The 13,501-nt window shown below is 47.0% G+C and overlaps 1 protein-coding gene across 5 annotated transcripts in view; it reads right to left on the bottom strand.

Moving 5' to 3' along the window:
- The window catches only part of KATNIP (katanin interacting protein), a 239,203-nt gene that overhangs the window by 207,757 nt on the left and 17,945 nt on the right, over window positions 1-13,501 (bottom strand). For 4 of the 5 annotated variants that reach the window (XM_024985088.2, XM_059881579.1, XM_059881580.1 and 1 more), the window contains exon 2: window positions 11,063-11,118. The exons of the other annotated variant lie outside the window; for it this stretch is intronic. Coding sequence is in view for 3 of the 4 variants with exons in the window: in XM_059881579.1 (XP_059737562.1) it covers window positions 11,063-11,118 (56 nt within the window). In the remaining variant the exon portion in view is untranslated. The remainder of the gene's footprint in view (window positions 1-11,062; window positions 11,119-13,501) is intronic. 5 annotated transcript variants of the gene reach the window in all.

The following is a 13,501-nucleotide window of genomic DNA, read 5'->3' as shown; positions in this document are numbered from 1 at the left end:
TGGATAGTATCATTTTCTTTTCTCATCATATTCTGCATTCTATAAAGTGGTTGGGGAGGCGGGGTGGAGAGGTAAAGGGAGACTCAGGACAATTTAATGCCTAGGATTTGAGGATATAGAAAATTTTGATGCTCTGGTGAAGGGCACACTGCTTATCCAAACCTGACTTGGGAAGAAGCTGTCAACATTATCGCCTTCTGGTCACAAATTGCAGCTCTCTGATGGGTTTTTTTCTTCAAGTTTAATCTTGTGTTGGAAGCTCAGCTGATACCAGGAAGGTTTTAGACGTGTCAATCTCCTTCCTGGCACTTTATCAGAAATTGATTCTCTTTGCTTCTTGAAGCTCGATTCTTGGCCTTGCCGTTTGTTCAGCTTGGGTTACAGGCTCAGCAGCTGCGTACACGTTTCCTGCAGCTCACAGCCTGATGGCTGGGGCCTGGGAGTAGGCTGGTGATTTCAAGGGCAAGGTAATTCTCACAAGAGGGATGATGTGCTGTTCCATCGCACTGAAGCAGCGAGGAACAATGACCAATCTGTGTCCTGCTTTTTCTTAGCAAGAGTTCTCACTCACCTCTGACTCGGAAGGGATTAGGTTTTTAAACAGGGCATTTTGCCCTCAGTATAATACTAATTACAATACCAGTCCTAAATTATAATACTCAACACGTATCCAGCTCCTAGTAAGTACCAGGCACCATTCTAAGCACTTTACATGCATTAGCTCACTGGATCCTTACGTCACCACTAGACTATAGGTTCTATACTATCCCTACTCTTTTTTTGAAAAAATAAAAGAAAAATTATTTTATTTATTTATTTTTGGCTGTACTTGGTCTTCGTTGCTGCATGGGCTTTTTTCTAGTCGTGGAGAGCAGGAAAGCACAAGTCACTCAGTCGTGTCCAACTCTTTGTGACCCCATGGGCTATACAGTCCATGGAATTCTCCAGGCCAGAATACTGGAGTGGGTAGCCTTTCCCTTCTCCAGGGGATCTTCCCGACCCAGGGATGGAACCCAGGTCTCCCGCACTGCAGGCAGATTCTTCACCAGCTAAGCCACCAGGGAAGCCTCTAACTATGGTGCATAGTCTTCTCATTTCGGTGGCTTCTCTTGTTGCTGAGCTAGGGCTCCAGGGGCAAAGGCTTCAGTAGTTGCGACACATGGGCTCAGTAGGTGTGGTTCCTGGACTCTAGAGCACAGGTTCAATAGTTGTGGTACATAGACTCAGTTGCTCCGAGGCACGTGGGATCCTCCAGGATCAGGGATTGAACCCGTGTCTACCGCCTTGGCAGGCGAAGCCCATATTCCTACTCTTTAGAAGAGTAAGCCAAGCCACAGACAGGATAGGTATCTTGCCTGAGTGATGGCAGGAGCCTAGGAATCCGGGCTGTTTGGGTCCAGGGTTCACAGGCTCAACTACTTGGCTATGCTGCTTCTAAACCCACCATGTGACTGACCTGCCCCTATAGAAATCAGAAGTTGTTCATGTCACCGGAGGCCCCACTGTCCAAGTTCTCAAAGCTACAGAGACCAAGACCACGAGAAGCAGAAAGACTAACTTCACCATAGGGAATGCAACTAGCTGCTGGATGTAAAATGAATCTCACTCCTCTCTGCCCAGAAATGTGAACTAAAAGGCTTCATTCCAAGAAAAGTATAGATTTGGAATGTCAGCTGTTGCACTGGACAGGCTCTTGTAATGCAGCACCATTAGCTTCCACTGTCTTTTCTTCCCTCTCCCTTCCCTTTAAAAAAAATTTTTTTTAACATTTTCAACAAAGCAGTGGAGATCTGTAAATATGCAAGAGGCAGTTCCTGATCCCCCAGAAAACTGAAGCTGCAAGAACACTGAGAACTGAAATGAGCAAAGGGAAGGGTCTGCTGTTTGCAGGCTGGCGCGGTCTGAAACTTACAAGAAGAATCACTGGCCTCCTACAATTGGCCACGACAGGTGCTTGGGGCCGAGGGCCCAGGAGACCGAGGTGCTGGACATGCCCCCGTGTTTTCAGGACAATACCCTGCTCCCATTCCCTGCTAAGAAAAGTGGACCAGGGAACCACAGATGAGGCTACTGAGTGTGGGTGCCTCAGCCAAGGGCAGCCATACTCAAATCTGGCCAGAATTCCACAAGGTGTCCTGAACAAAAAACTCTGCCCCACTCATTCACCATTACAAGACAAATTAGGAACACTGATTTTAAAAAATCACATCCTCTTTGATCCATTAATTCTACTTATAAGAGTTAACCTTTGGCTATTCCTGCACAACTGCACAGAGATGCCTGCTCTAGAATATTCTTTCCAGTACTCTTATAGTACTGGACGCTTACTCCTTGGAAGGAAAGTTATGACCAACCTAGATAGCATATTCAAAATCAGAGACATTACTTTGCCAACAAAGGTCCGTCTAGTCAAGGCTATGGTTTTTCCAGTGGTCATGTATGGATGTGAGAGTTGGACTGTGAAGAAGGCTGAGCGCCAAAGAATTGATGCTTTTGAACTGTGGTGTTGGAGAAGACTCTTGAGAGTCCCTTGGACTGCAAGGAGATCCAACCAGTCCATTCTGAAGGAGATCAGCCCTGGGATTTCTTTGGAGGGAATGATGCTAAGAGCTGAAACTCCAGTACTTTGGCCACCTCATGCAAAGAGTTGACTCATTGGAAAAGACTCTGATGCTGGGAGGGATTGGGGTCAGGAGGAGAAGGGGACGACAGAGGATGAGATGGCTGGATGGCATCACTGACTCGATGGACGTGGGTCTGGGTGAACTCCGGGAGTTGGTGATGGAGAGGGAGGCCTGGCGTGCTGCGATTCATGGGGTCATGAAGAGTCGGACACGACTGAGCGACTGAACTGAACTGAACTCTTATAGTAGCAGAAGACTCCTGATAGCCTAGATTAGTCATTAACCAGGAAGTATTTGTCAGTCGCTCAGTCATGTCCAACTCTTTGCAACGCCATAGACTGTAGCCCACCAGGCTCCTTTGTCCATAGAATTCTCCAGGCAAGAATACTGGAGTGGGTTGCCATTTCCTTCTCCAGGGTGTTAACTGGGAACTAGTTATATATTTATGCTTTCCTGGAGGTTCGGTGGTAAAGAATCCTCCTGCAATGCAGGAGATTTAAGACACTGGCTCAATCCTTGGGTCAGGAAGATCCCCTGGAGAAGGAAATGGCAACCCACTCCAGTATTCTTGTCTGGAGAATCCCATGGACAGGGGAGCTTTGGCAGCCTACAGTCCATGGGGTTGTAAAAGACTCAGACACAGCTTAGAGCCTAAACAACAAGAAGTCATATATTTATGGACAAGTTCACAATTCTCTTGGACTTCTCTGGTGGCTCAGACGGTAAAGCGTCTGTCTACAATGTGAGAGACCCGGGTTCGATCCCTGGGTTGGGAAGATTCCCTGGAGAAGGAAATGGCAACCCACTCCAGTACTCTTGCCTTGAAAATCCCATGGACGGAGGAGCTTGGTGCAGGCTACTATCCATGGGATCGCAAAGAGTCGGGCACAACTAAGCGACTTCACTTTCTCACTTTCACAATTCTCTATATGTCATTTTTTAGTAGCAAAACCAGATCTGAACTGACATGAAATTTAAAGTCTTTATCCCACTTAATAGTAGTATAAACATTCATATTTTCCTGCACATATATTAATATATTTGACTACAGAATGCTGACCCAGGGCTATACTTGGATATTACTTTCTAAATTCTAAAAAATTAGAAACACATTTGGCTCCAAAGATGTCAAATAAAGGATTGGGTTTTTATTCATTCACAGTGAAATACTAGGCAGCCATAAAAAAGAATGAATGAGATTTGTATACATGTGCTGCTACAGGATATTCTCTAAGACACATTGTTAAGTAAAAAGAAAAATCCAGAACAATGTATTGCATGCTATCATTGTGTTAAAAGGCAGGGGGTGGAGGTAAGGGCAGAGAGGACAGATAGAATATTTCTGGAAGGGCAGAAATTGATTACAATGGTTGTCTCTTGGGAGGGCAACTGGGGGGCTAATGTCAAGAGCATCGTACCCTTCAATGTATTTAGTGGGTTTTTTTTTTTTTAATTTCACTTATTTATTTTATTTTTGCCTGTTCTGGGTTTTCATTGCTATGCTATGGTTTTCTCTAGTTGTGGCGATTGGGGTGTTAGACCCTAATTGAGGTGCATGGGCTTCTGATTGCTGTGGCTATTCCAGCTGTGAAGCTGGGGCTCTAGGGCACACAGGCGTCAGTAGTTGGGGCACATGGGGCTCAGGTGCCCTGTGGCATGTGGGATCTTCCCAACCAGGGACTGAACCCTGGTCCACTGCATTGACGGGCAGATTCTTAACCACCGGACCACCAGGGGAGTCCCTGCCCCTTAGTATTGATTAGGCAGGTTGATCAGACCCTCTCTGGCCTCTGAGCCGGGAGAAGGAATAACTGGAAGAGAGGAGTATGAAGACAGCACCAGGTCCAGGGCCCAGAGGGGAATGAACGCGTGTTCATGGTGGCACACAGACAAGCTGTCCAGAGAGCCTGGTCCCTGGAGGCACCTTGAATCCTCGCCTCCCTGCTTTGCTGGGTCCCCCTGAGATCCCAGTCTCCTCCTCTGCTTGGCGAACATGAAAGACGTCTCTAGTCCTTGTACCACAAGGCTCTGCTAACAGCAGGAAGTGCTCGTGTGTGCGCATGTGTGCATGTGCACACTTACATGTGCGTGCAAAGGGAAGGCTTAACATTTTCTAGGCGCTTGAGTTAAATGACTTCTGCAGTCCTTTACAAAGTGAGCTCAGCAGAGGAGAGTGCTGTCAGAGGCGTTTTGCAGAATCTCCCATCAGCTGCATGAGGAGGCAGTCCATTATCACAAAAGGCTCTCAGAGTGGTTTACAGTGCGGGCCCAGAGCTGCCTGCCTGGGGCGCACAGCCAGGAACCCGGAAGCCTGGAATCAGCCTACAGTCCGCCGGGAGCAAGGAAGACCCCTTCAGCTCTGAGTGCAATTGTGCTGTCTTTTCCATCCAAGGCCATGGCTGTCTCTGTTAAATTCTAGACACGCTAAGGAATGATCACAATTATGTAGCAACTAATATTTATGGAATATTTACTATGCACAGCGCTAAGCGCTTTATCACTGCCTTGATTCTGTATACCAAATCTCCAAGGTGGGAATTATCAAATGAGGTGAGATGGGTCAAGAGACTAGGCTAAAGGTCACAGGACAAGCATTTGAGCAGAAGCACACTGCGGGCTCCGTTCACAGAGTGGCCTGGGGCCTCCACGGCTCTGTGTTAGAGCAGGGCGTGTCCTCAACACCTTGCTCTCGAGCCCCACGGTGTTTCTGTTGCCATCAGTGTGGGCCCTGATCAATAAGGGGTTGATGAATAAATATTTCTTCCTCCTCTATGTTTTCCTGTTTGCTTTTTAAAAATTTTAACACTGTATGAAAAATTTACTTTCTAATGATTTTTGAGTAAACCACAATGGCCATGATTTCAGAAATCATTAACAATTCATGACCAAAGGCCAGAAACACTACATAAACTCCACAGGCAGGAGCTGTGAATCCTTGCTAGAGAAGGGGTGGAGGATATTTTTACCAGCTACTTCAAAAGTAGCTACTGACTTCAGGCCAGCCATCCAAGCTATATTCTTTCAGAAATGACTGTCACGCTTCCTAAGCCTCTGTTAAAGCCGCCTCTTCCAGGAAGTCTTCTCTCTCTCCTCCAACACCCACTGGGGCTTTGATCTGGATCTCCTCTATGCTTTTCTGCTATGATGTGTGCTTGTCTGTCTAGTAGGGGGTAGTGCAGGCATGCAGTGCATGGGGAAGCACCCAGGCTGAGAACTTAATAAGTATAAACGCTGGTTCTCAATATCTGTGGGCAACAGTGGGAAAGGGGAGGGTGGAGTGAATTGGGAGATTAGGATTGACATATATACATTGCGTGTGTGCTCAGTCGCTTCACTTAGGTCCAACTCTTGGCAACCCACTGGACTGTAGCCCACCAGGCTCCTCTGTCCATGGGATTCTCCAGGCAAGAATACTGGAGTGGGTTGCCATGCCCTCTTCCAGGGGATCGTCCCAACCCAGGGATCAGACACATGTCTCCTGCATCGCAGGCAGATTCTTTACCGCCGAACCACTGGGGAAGCCCTCATATATACACTATCATGTGTAAAATAGATTGCTAGTGGGAAGCTGCTGAATAAGACAGGGAGCTCAGCCCGGCACTCTGTAACAACCTAGAGGGGTGGGACTGGGCGGGGTGGGGGAGAGGCTCAAGAGGGAAGGGGCAGAAGTATACTTATGGCTGGTTCATGCTGTTGTATGCCAAAATCCAGCACAACATTGCAAAGCAATTATTCTCCAATTAAAAATAAATAATAACAGACACGCACATAAATGCTGGTTCTCATCCATGGCTGCATGTCAGAATCACTTGGGGGGAATTACAAAATTCTGATGCGTCGGTCACACCCCCAGAGATTGTGATTTAACTGATCTGGAAAGAGACCTGGGCCGTTGTTGCTGTCGTTCGGTTGCTAAGTCGTGTCCGACTCTGTACATCCCCACGGACTGTAGCACGCCAGGCTTCCCCATCCTTCACTATCTCCTGGAGTTTACTCAAATTCATGTTCACTGAGTTGGTGATGTTATCTAACCATCTCATCCTCTGCTTCCCTCTTCTCCTTCTGCCTTCAATCCCTCCTAGCATAAGGTTGTTTAAAAGCTCCCAAGTGATACAAACATGCTGTGACATTTGTGAACCGCTGACATCCAGCATCCAGCCCAAGGCCTGGTTCTGATACCTGCTTGCAGTCACGCAGGTGTGGAGGGTGGGGCAGGGAGGGTCCCATTAAAAGAGGACACGTCTTCATCAAAAGTCATTACGCAGGGACTTCCCTGGTGGTCCAGTGGCTAAGACTCCGAGTTCCCAATGCAGGAGGTCCGGGTTTGATCCCTGGTTGGGAAACCAGAACCCACATGCTGCAACTAAGGCCTGGCATACCAAACATATTTATATACACACATACATATACATTTAAATTTTATTTATTTATTTTTGGCTGTGTTGGGTCTTCCTTGCTGTGCAGGCTTTTCTCTAGTTGCAGCAAGCGAGGGCTACTCTGTAGATGCAGTTAGTGGGCTTCTCATTGAAGTGGTTTCTATTGTTGCGAAGTACAGTTTCTAGGCCACAAGCGTTTCAGTAGTTGCAGTTCCCAGGCTCTAGAGCACAGTCTCAGTAGCTGTAGCACATGGGCTTAGTTGTTCCAGGGCATGTGGGATCCTCCTGGATCGGCAGATTATTTACCACTGAGCCACCAGGAAAGCCCTAAAATGTTTTGTTTTTTAAATGCCCATTGTTGTCTCATAGGAACAAGGAAGGACTCAATGTTGCCACTCTCCATTTTGCAGAGAAGCCAGAAGCCTGCATTTTTTGGGTAAAATCTCTCAATTTTTGAATGTGATCAGCTAATTTCAGGCTTCCCAGGTGGCTCAGTGGTAAAGAATCTGCCTGCCAAAGCAGGAGACACAGGTTTGATCACTGGGTTGGGAAAATCCCCTGGAGAAGGATATGGCTACCCACTCCAGTATTCTGGCCTGGGAAATCCCATGGACAGAGGAGCCTGGTGGGCTACAGTCCATAGGGCTGCAAAAGCGTCAGACACGACTCAGAGACTAAAGAACAACAACGCTTAATTTTAAAAGATTGTCACATGGTATGGGCCAAATAAAACACAACTTTGGAGCTGAAAGTGGCCTGGCAAGCTCATGGAGAACAGCTTCTCGTCCTCCCTTTGCATTGCTGGCCCACAACCATGCAGGATGGTACCCAATCCCCACTCAGGATACAAACTGCCCATCCACCTGTCAAGGTGTGTGCTGTCCTGTATACCCGACCCCCGAAGGAACACGACACAGGACCCCATCTACTTGTTCTCACCAGCTTGTCTTTCCCTTGCCTCTCATGGGGACAAAGCTTCTGCTATACCTGGCATCCTGTGTAAGGCAGAGAAAGTCAGGAAGTGCGGACTTCACAGACAACGTGGGCAGGAATGCGGAAAGAGGAGGTGGGTGGAAAGGCATGTTATAATGTACAGGATGAGCGTCCTGGCAGCTTGCTATTAGTTTCTTTCTCTTGTTTTTCTAACCAAACAAAAGTCGTGCTAAGACAGTCAGCACTCTCTTTTTCAGTGGGCCTGAAACCATTTTAAACGTCTTTCAGGATTGAACTTGGATGTTGTGATAAACAACCCCATCCTCTGTCTTCCCTCACTTCAAGCATTTTTCAGAGGAGTGATGTGAAACTCTCTCCGCGGCTGGCATGATGGGAGTAGCCAGGAAAGTGGCAATTAGGGGAGTCCTGTTGCCAAGGAGAGAGAGGAGGGGAGGGGTAAAGTGTCTCTGCTAGTTACTGGATGCCTTGCTCCATCATTTTCCAGTGAATTTCGTAATGTGGATAAATAAGATGCTGTGATTATGCAACCAAAGGCCTCAGGTTTAAACAATTCATTCCTGGCCTTAGAGGACTGGTACTCGCTCTTGGTCATTTAATCAGGGGAGACCAGGTGCCTGCAGGCCAGTGCTCACCCCCATTCTGGCTTCTCCACCTTGAGGCTTCTGGAAGGATCTTCATGGAGACAGGTACATCTGCTTTTTTCTTTTTTCATTTTTAGGGTTTACTTTATTCCTCATGATAAAAATCAGTACATAAAACACAAGGGGGCGGGGAAACACTTCCATAATCTTATTGCCCAGATGAAACAACTGCAAATATTTTCTTTCAACGAATCAATCGTGAATTTTAAGAGCAGCACGAAAAAAACCACCTAAAGCAGCAGTGGTCCCCAACCTTTTTGGCATCAGGGGCCGATTTTGTGGACAGTAGAGAATCTGCCTGCAATGCAGCAGACTCCAGGTTGGAACCCTGGGTTGGGAAGATCCCCTGGTGGAGGAAATGGCAACCCACTGCCTGGGAAATCCCGTGGACAGAGGAGCCTGACGGGCTAATGTCCATAGGGTTGCAAAAAGTCAGACATGACAGAGGGATTAACACTTTTGCTTTCAATTTTTCTGCAGATCAGGGTGGCATGGGGGGAGCAGTGGGATGGGGGGAGGGATGACTTCGGGATGATTTTCATAAGGTCCCTAGATCCCTCGAATGGGCATTTCACAATAGGGTTCAAACTCCCATGAGAATCTAATGCCGCTGCTGATTGACAGGAGGTGGAGCTCAGGCGGTAACGAGAGTGATGAGGAGCAGCTGTAAATACAGACGAAGCTTCACTTGCTCACCTGCTGCCCTCTTGCTGTGCAGCTTGGTTCCTAACGGGCCGTGGACTGGTACTGGTCCATGGTCTGGGGGCTGGGGACCCCTGACCTAAAGTATTTCTACTCTGTATATTCAAAAGGACTCTCACATTTGATACTTCTTCAGAAAAATGCCCCCATCAGAAAGGAGTGGGAAGATCCACCCTAGTTCAGCTGCTGGAGTGCCCACTGGGGGCTGACACTGCAGTCTTCTTAGCATCCAAGTTCCTCAGTTATCTCCAAGCCCTCATCCCAAGAAGGTTGATTATATAGGAAGGAAAGCCATGCTGGCTGTTCTGACTACAGCTGAGAGAGGAGGTAATAGGAGAGAGGATGAGAGTCATAGTCAAGAACACAGGGTCCTTTGCAGGCCCACCCTAACCCGCCTCCTCAGAGCTGGCTGGGGCGAGGCCATCACAGAAGCAGCAGCACCACGAGCTACGGAAGGAAGAATCAGGTCCTGTGGCTGTTTAAGCCCCTGGATGCATCTGAGCCTGAGAAGTTTCCTTCTGTCTTTGGAATCAGGTCTGTTTACAGTCAAGAGTGTGAGTACTGAAGTGTTAATGAATTTCAAGATTCGTCGATATAGGTGATGAGCACCCAAGACTTCAGACCCCCGCTCCCATCAGCCACTAAATAAAACTCAAATGTAAACTCCCACAGGCTTGGGACTTGATCGAAGGGCCCTTCAGTCATTCACGGGTCCTACCTGCCACTTCCCCTCTCAGGCTCAATGACCTTGCAACTTTCCTTATTCGTATCTTTCTGCATTTGACCATGCTGTTTATCTGGCCTAGAAAACTACTCACTCTCAAGAGTTAACCTTTACATCAGCCTTTCTTGATACCACTGGCAGAGGTAGGTGATCTCTTTTCTGTATTGAAATCCCACCCTTTGTCCTTCTCTCCCGGGACTGGCACTTTCACACTGTACTGTGATAATCTCGTGGCACATCCCTTCCAACGGTGCTGTGTACACCCTAAATCAAGGCCTGTCTCTCATCCCTCCCTTAGTCTTAGCCCTGGTGCCTAGCACAGTGCCAGTGGGCTCAGTTTAGTACGTTTCAAAAATTTCAAGAATGGTTAGTTTCAAGTACGTGGTATATTTCAATATTTTGTGGCTCTTCCCATGAAGAACTGGGGCCTGTTTCCCCTTTCCCCTTGAACCTGTGTTGACCTTGTGATCTGCTTTAAAAAACAGAAGCTAGCAGAAGTGACACCGTTCAAGTGCTGAGCCTAAGGCTCAGGAGTTTCTGAGTCTTCCACTCTTATACTCTTGAACCTCTGAACCTCAATGTGAACAAACCTGTCTAGCTTGCTGGAGGAGGGGAGGACATTGAAGGAGAATTAAAGCACCATAACGGATGCTCAGACAGCCCCAGGGTGACACAGCTATTAATGGCCAATGCATAAATAAAGCCCAGCTGCGGTCAGCAAGTGCTGGCCCATCAGCAGAATCTTTAGGGGAAGCTGAGCCCAAATGGCTGACCCTCAGAATCATGAACTAAACCCATAGTTATTTCAAGTCACTAAAAATCTGGGTGACTTGTTACACAGCCATAACTGACTGATACATTCAGTAAGAGATTATTAGTGACACTGGGTTGATAACTCCAGTTGCCAACTATCATTGGGTCAGGGATTTAAGCTAGAGACTCAGAAAAGGAGATCCAGGGATCTTTAAATCACTAGCCCATTCCCTCAGATTCTTTTAAATTCCATTGCCTCCCACCAGCCCTCATCAGTGGCTCATTTACCTCCTTTTTCTCCCGAGAGCAGGACCGGCTTCTCTCAGCCTTTCGCAGAGTCTGACCTGTAGCAGTTCAAAAGCAGAACCAGAGATTTTGAGGCTGTTTTAAAACAGCTAGTTTATCACCAAAAAAGCTTTTTATTTGCAAAACTGAATAGACGGGACCAATCATAATCAAATGATTTTAAGAAAATGTAGCCTATTATGATAATGGGAAAATGGCATACTCTTGAAATAGACCAACGGCAATGAAATGGTAATTCACACACTCACATTATTTGACTATAATGAACAAAGCCTCCGCTCTTTAATCTAGAACATTATCTGCACTTTGCAAGGGCCGACAGACTGTAGTTTTTCCCAGTCAAATTACATTTTTATTAAATTGTTTGGAATTATATAAAATGCCTTCCACCGTGCGCATACATACAACCTTTGATGAGAGCGTGCCAATATGCAACGCAAACCTCCGATCTCGCCACATAGGTGCCGGTGCAAATGTGGATTAGCAGTAATCAGCCCCATTTCACATAATGGGGCAATTTCAGAGAGAATTGTTGCTTTTCTCAGAAAACTAGAAGACTAACACTGAAGGTGTGCATACATTTCACAGATCGACATCAGGATGTTTAAATATGCTACTCCAAATGCAGTTTTTACAACTCTGATGGAAGCGGCCATTATGAACGGAGTCCCTGATGGAAAATTAATAAATCGCTTTGGTTTTAGAACATAAGATGGGAGTCTCACTGCACACCATCAGTGTGTCTCACAAATTGTCCAACTTCACTCTCGGGTGGCTATCCGTGAGAATGTCACAACCACATGTTCCGTTAACCAGGAGCATTCTGAAGGTGGGAACAGAAAGGCTGAGTGATGACTTATTGAGAGGCGAGAGAATTGGACAGAGTCAGAGAGGAAAGACTTTCTTTTTTTAATTAACTTGGCTGTGCCAGGTCTTAGTTGTGGCACGTGGGATCTCGTTCCCTGAAAGGGGATTGAACCCGGGCTCCTTGAACTGGGAGCATGAAGTCTTAGCCACGGACTGCCAGGTAAGTCCCAGATGTTTATCTTTGCATGTGGTCACTTCTGGTGGGTCCACATGTGAGTAAGACGCAGAGAGCTGCTCATAGCTGGTAAAAAAGCTCAGGTCAAGGGATGAGGCTCTTTCCAAAAAAGGATAAGGGAAAAAGCAAAGGTGCAAAGATGAACCTCTGGCACTGGCCAAACTTTGGGCCAATACATAAAAGGATGTAGAAAAGAGGTAGCTATTTGTAGGAGACCCTGGGTAATACAGTATCATAGTATAGCAGACACCATTGGAGGTATCTGCTCAGCTCATGATGACACCCTAGACTGCTCCCTTCTCTCTTTCCTTCCTCTCTATCCCCAGGGTGATCCTGTGGCAACCATGACTGTACATGACCCCATACCCTGAATTTGGTATGCTCCACTGGGTATGGGCCCTTGACCCAATCACAGCCAATGAGAATCCCAGCCCCCAACATTTGAAATTGATTCTGAAAGAGAGAAGAGAGAGGGCCGGAGCAAGGCTACCTCCACGTGTGAGCAGCCACCAGCCACTGGCTTTAGGGACAGATAAACACAGAATGACAAGACGGAGTGAATGGATCTGACACGCTCAGCATGCATGCCTTTGTGTTTCACAGACACCTACTTTGATTAGGTTCTTCATGTGTGTGTTTGCTTTTTTTTTTTTTTGGCCTTAAGACAACCTAGGGTTTTAAAGACGAAAAAGAGCCCAGAAAAGGACTTCCCTGGTGGTCCAGTGACTGAGAATCCAACTGCTAACGCAGGGCACCTGGGTTTGATCCCTGGTGTGGTAAAGTTTCACACGCCTTGGGGCAACTAAGCCCTTGACCCAAAACGTCTGAAGCCTGAGAACTCTAGGGCCCATGTTCCGCAACAAAAGGAGCCACTGCAAGGAGAAACCCACACACTGCAACTGGAGAAAGCCCAGCACAGCCAAAAATAAAATTAATTAATTACTTAAAAAAAAAAATAGCCCAGAAAAAGATACCACTGTGATGCAGGATGCCCATAGCAGGGGAGGTTTCACATGTGTGGACAGGGGGTAGATGAAAACACTCTGTACTTTGCACTCAATTTCCCTATGAACCTAAATCTGCTCCATAAAATAAAGTTTATTGATTAAAAAAAATAGCCTGGGATCTAGGGATCAGGTGATCCAGGTTGTCATGTCAATTTTAACCTGACTTCTGATCCCTAATGCTCTGGGCAGGAGCTAGGGTGGACGGCTCCTCCAAACCCTTGTGCACACCTGCTCTGGCTGTTGGTTGAGGGCCTCTGAGTCGGCCCTAAGGTAGACCAGAGAGGACATACCAGGTAGTAGGCCATGCAGTGAGGAGCCGGGAGCTGGAAGGGGACAGAGCAGACTGGAGACCGGGACTGCTGGGCGGACAGA

The sequence above is a fragment of the Bos taurus genome, chromosome 25, assembly GCF_002263795.3.
Source record: "Bos taurus isolate L1 Dominette 01449 registration number 42190680 breed Hereford chromosome 25, ARS-UCD2.0, whole genome shotgun sequence".
Lineage (NCBI taxonomy): Eukaryota > Metazoa > Chordata > Mammalia > Artiodactyla > Bovidae > Bos > Bos taurus.
This window is presented reverse-complemented; position numbering and strand designations above follow the sequence as displayed.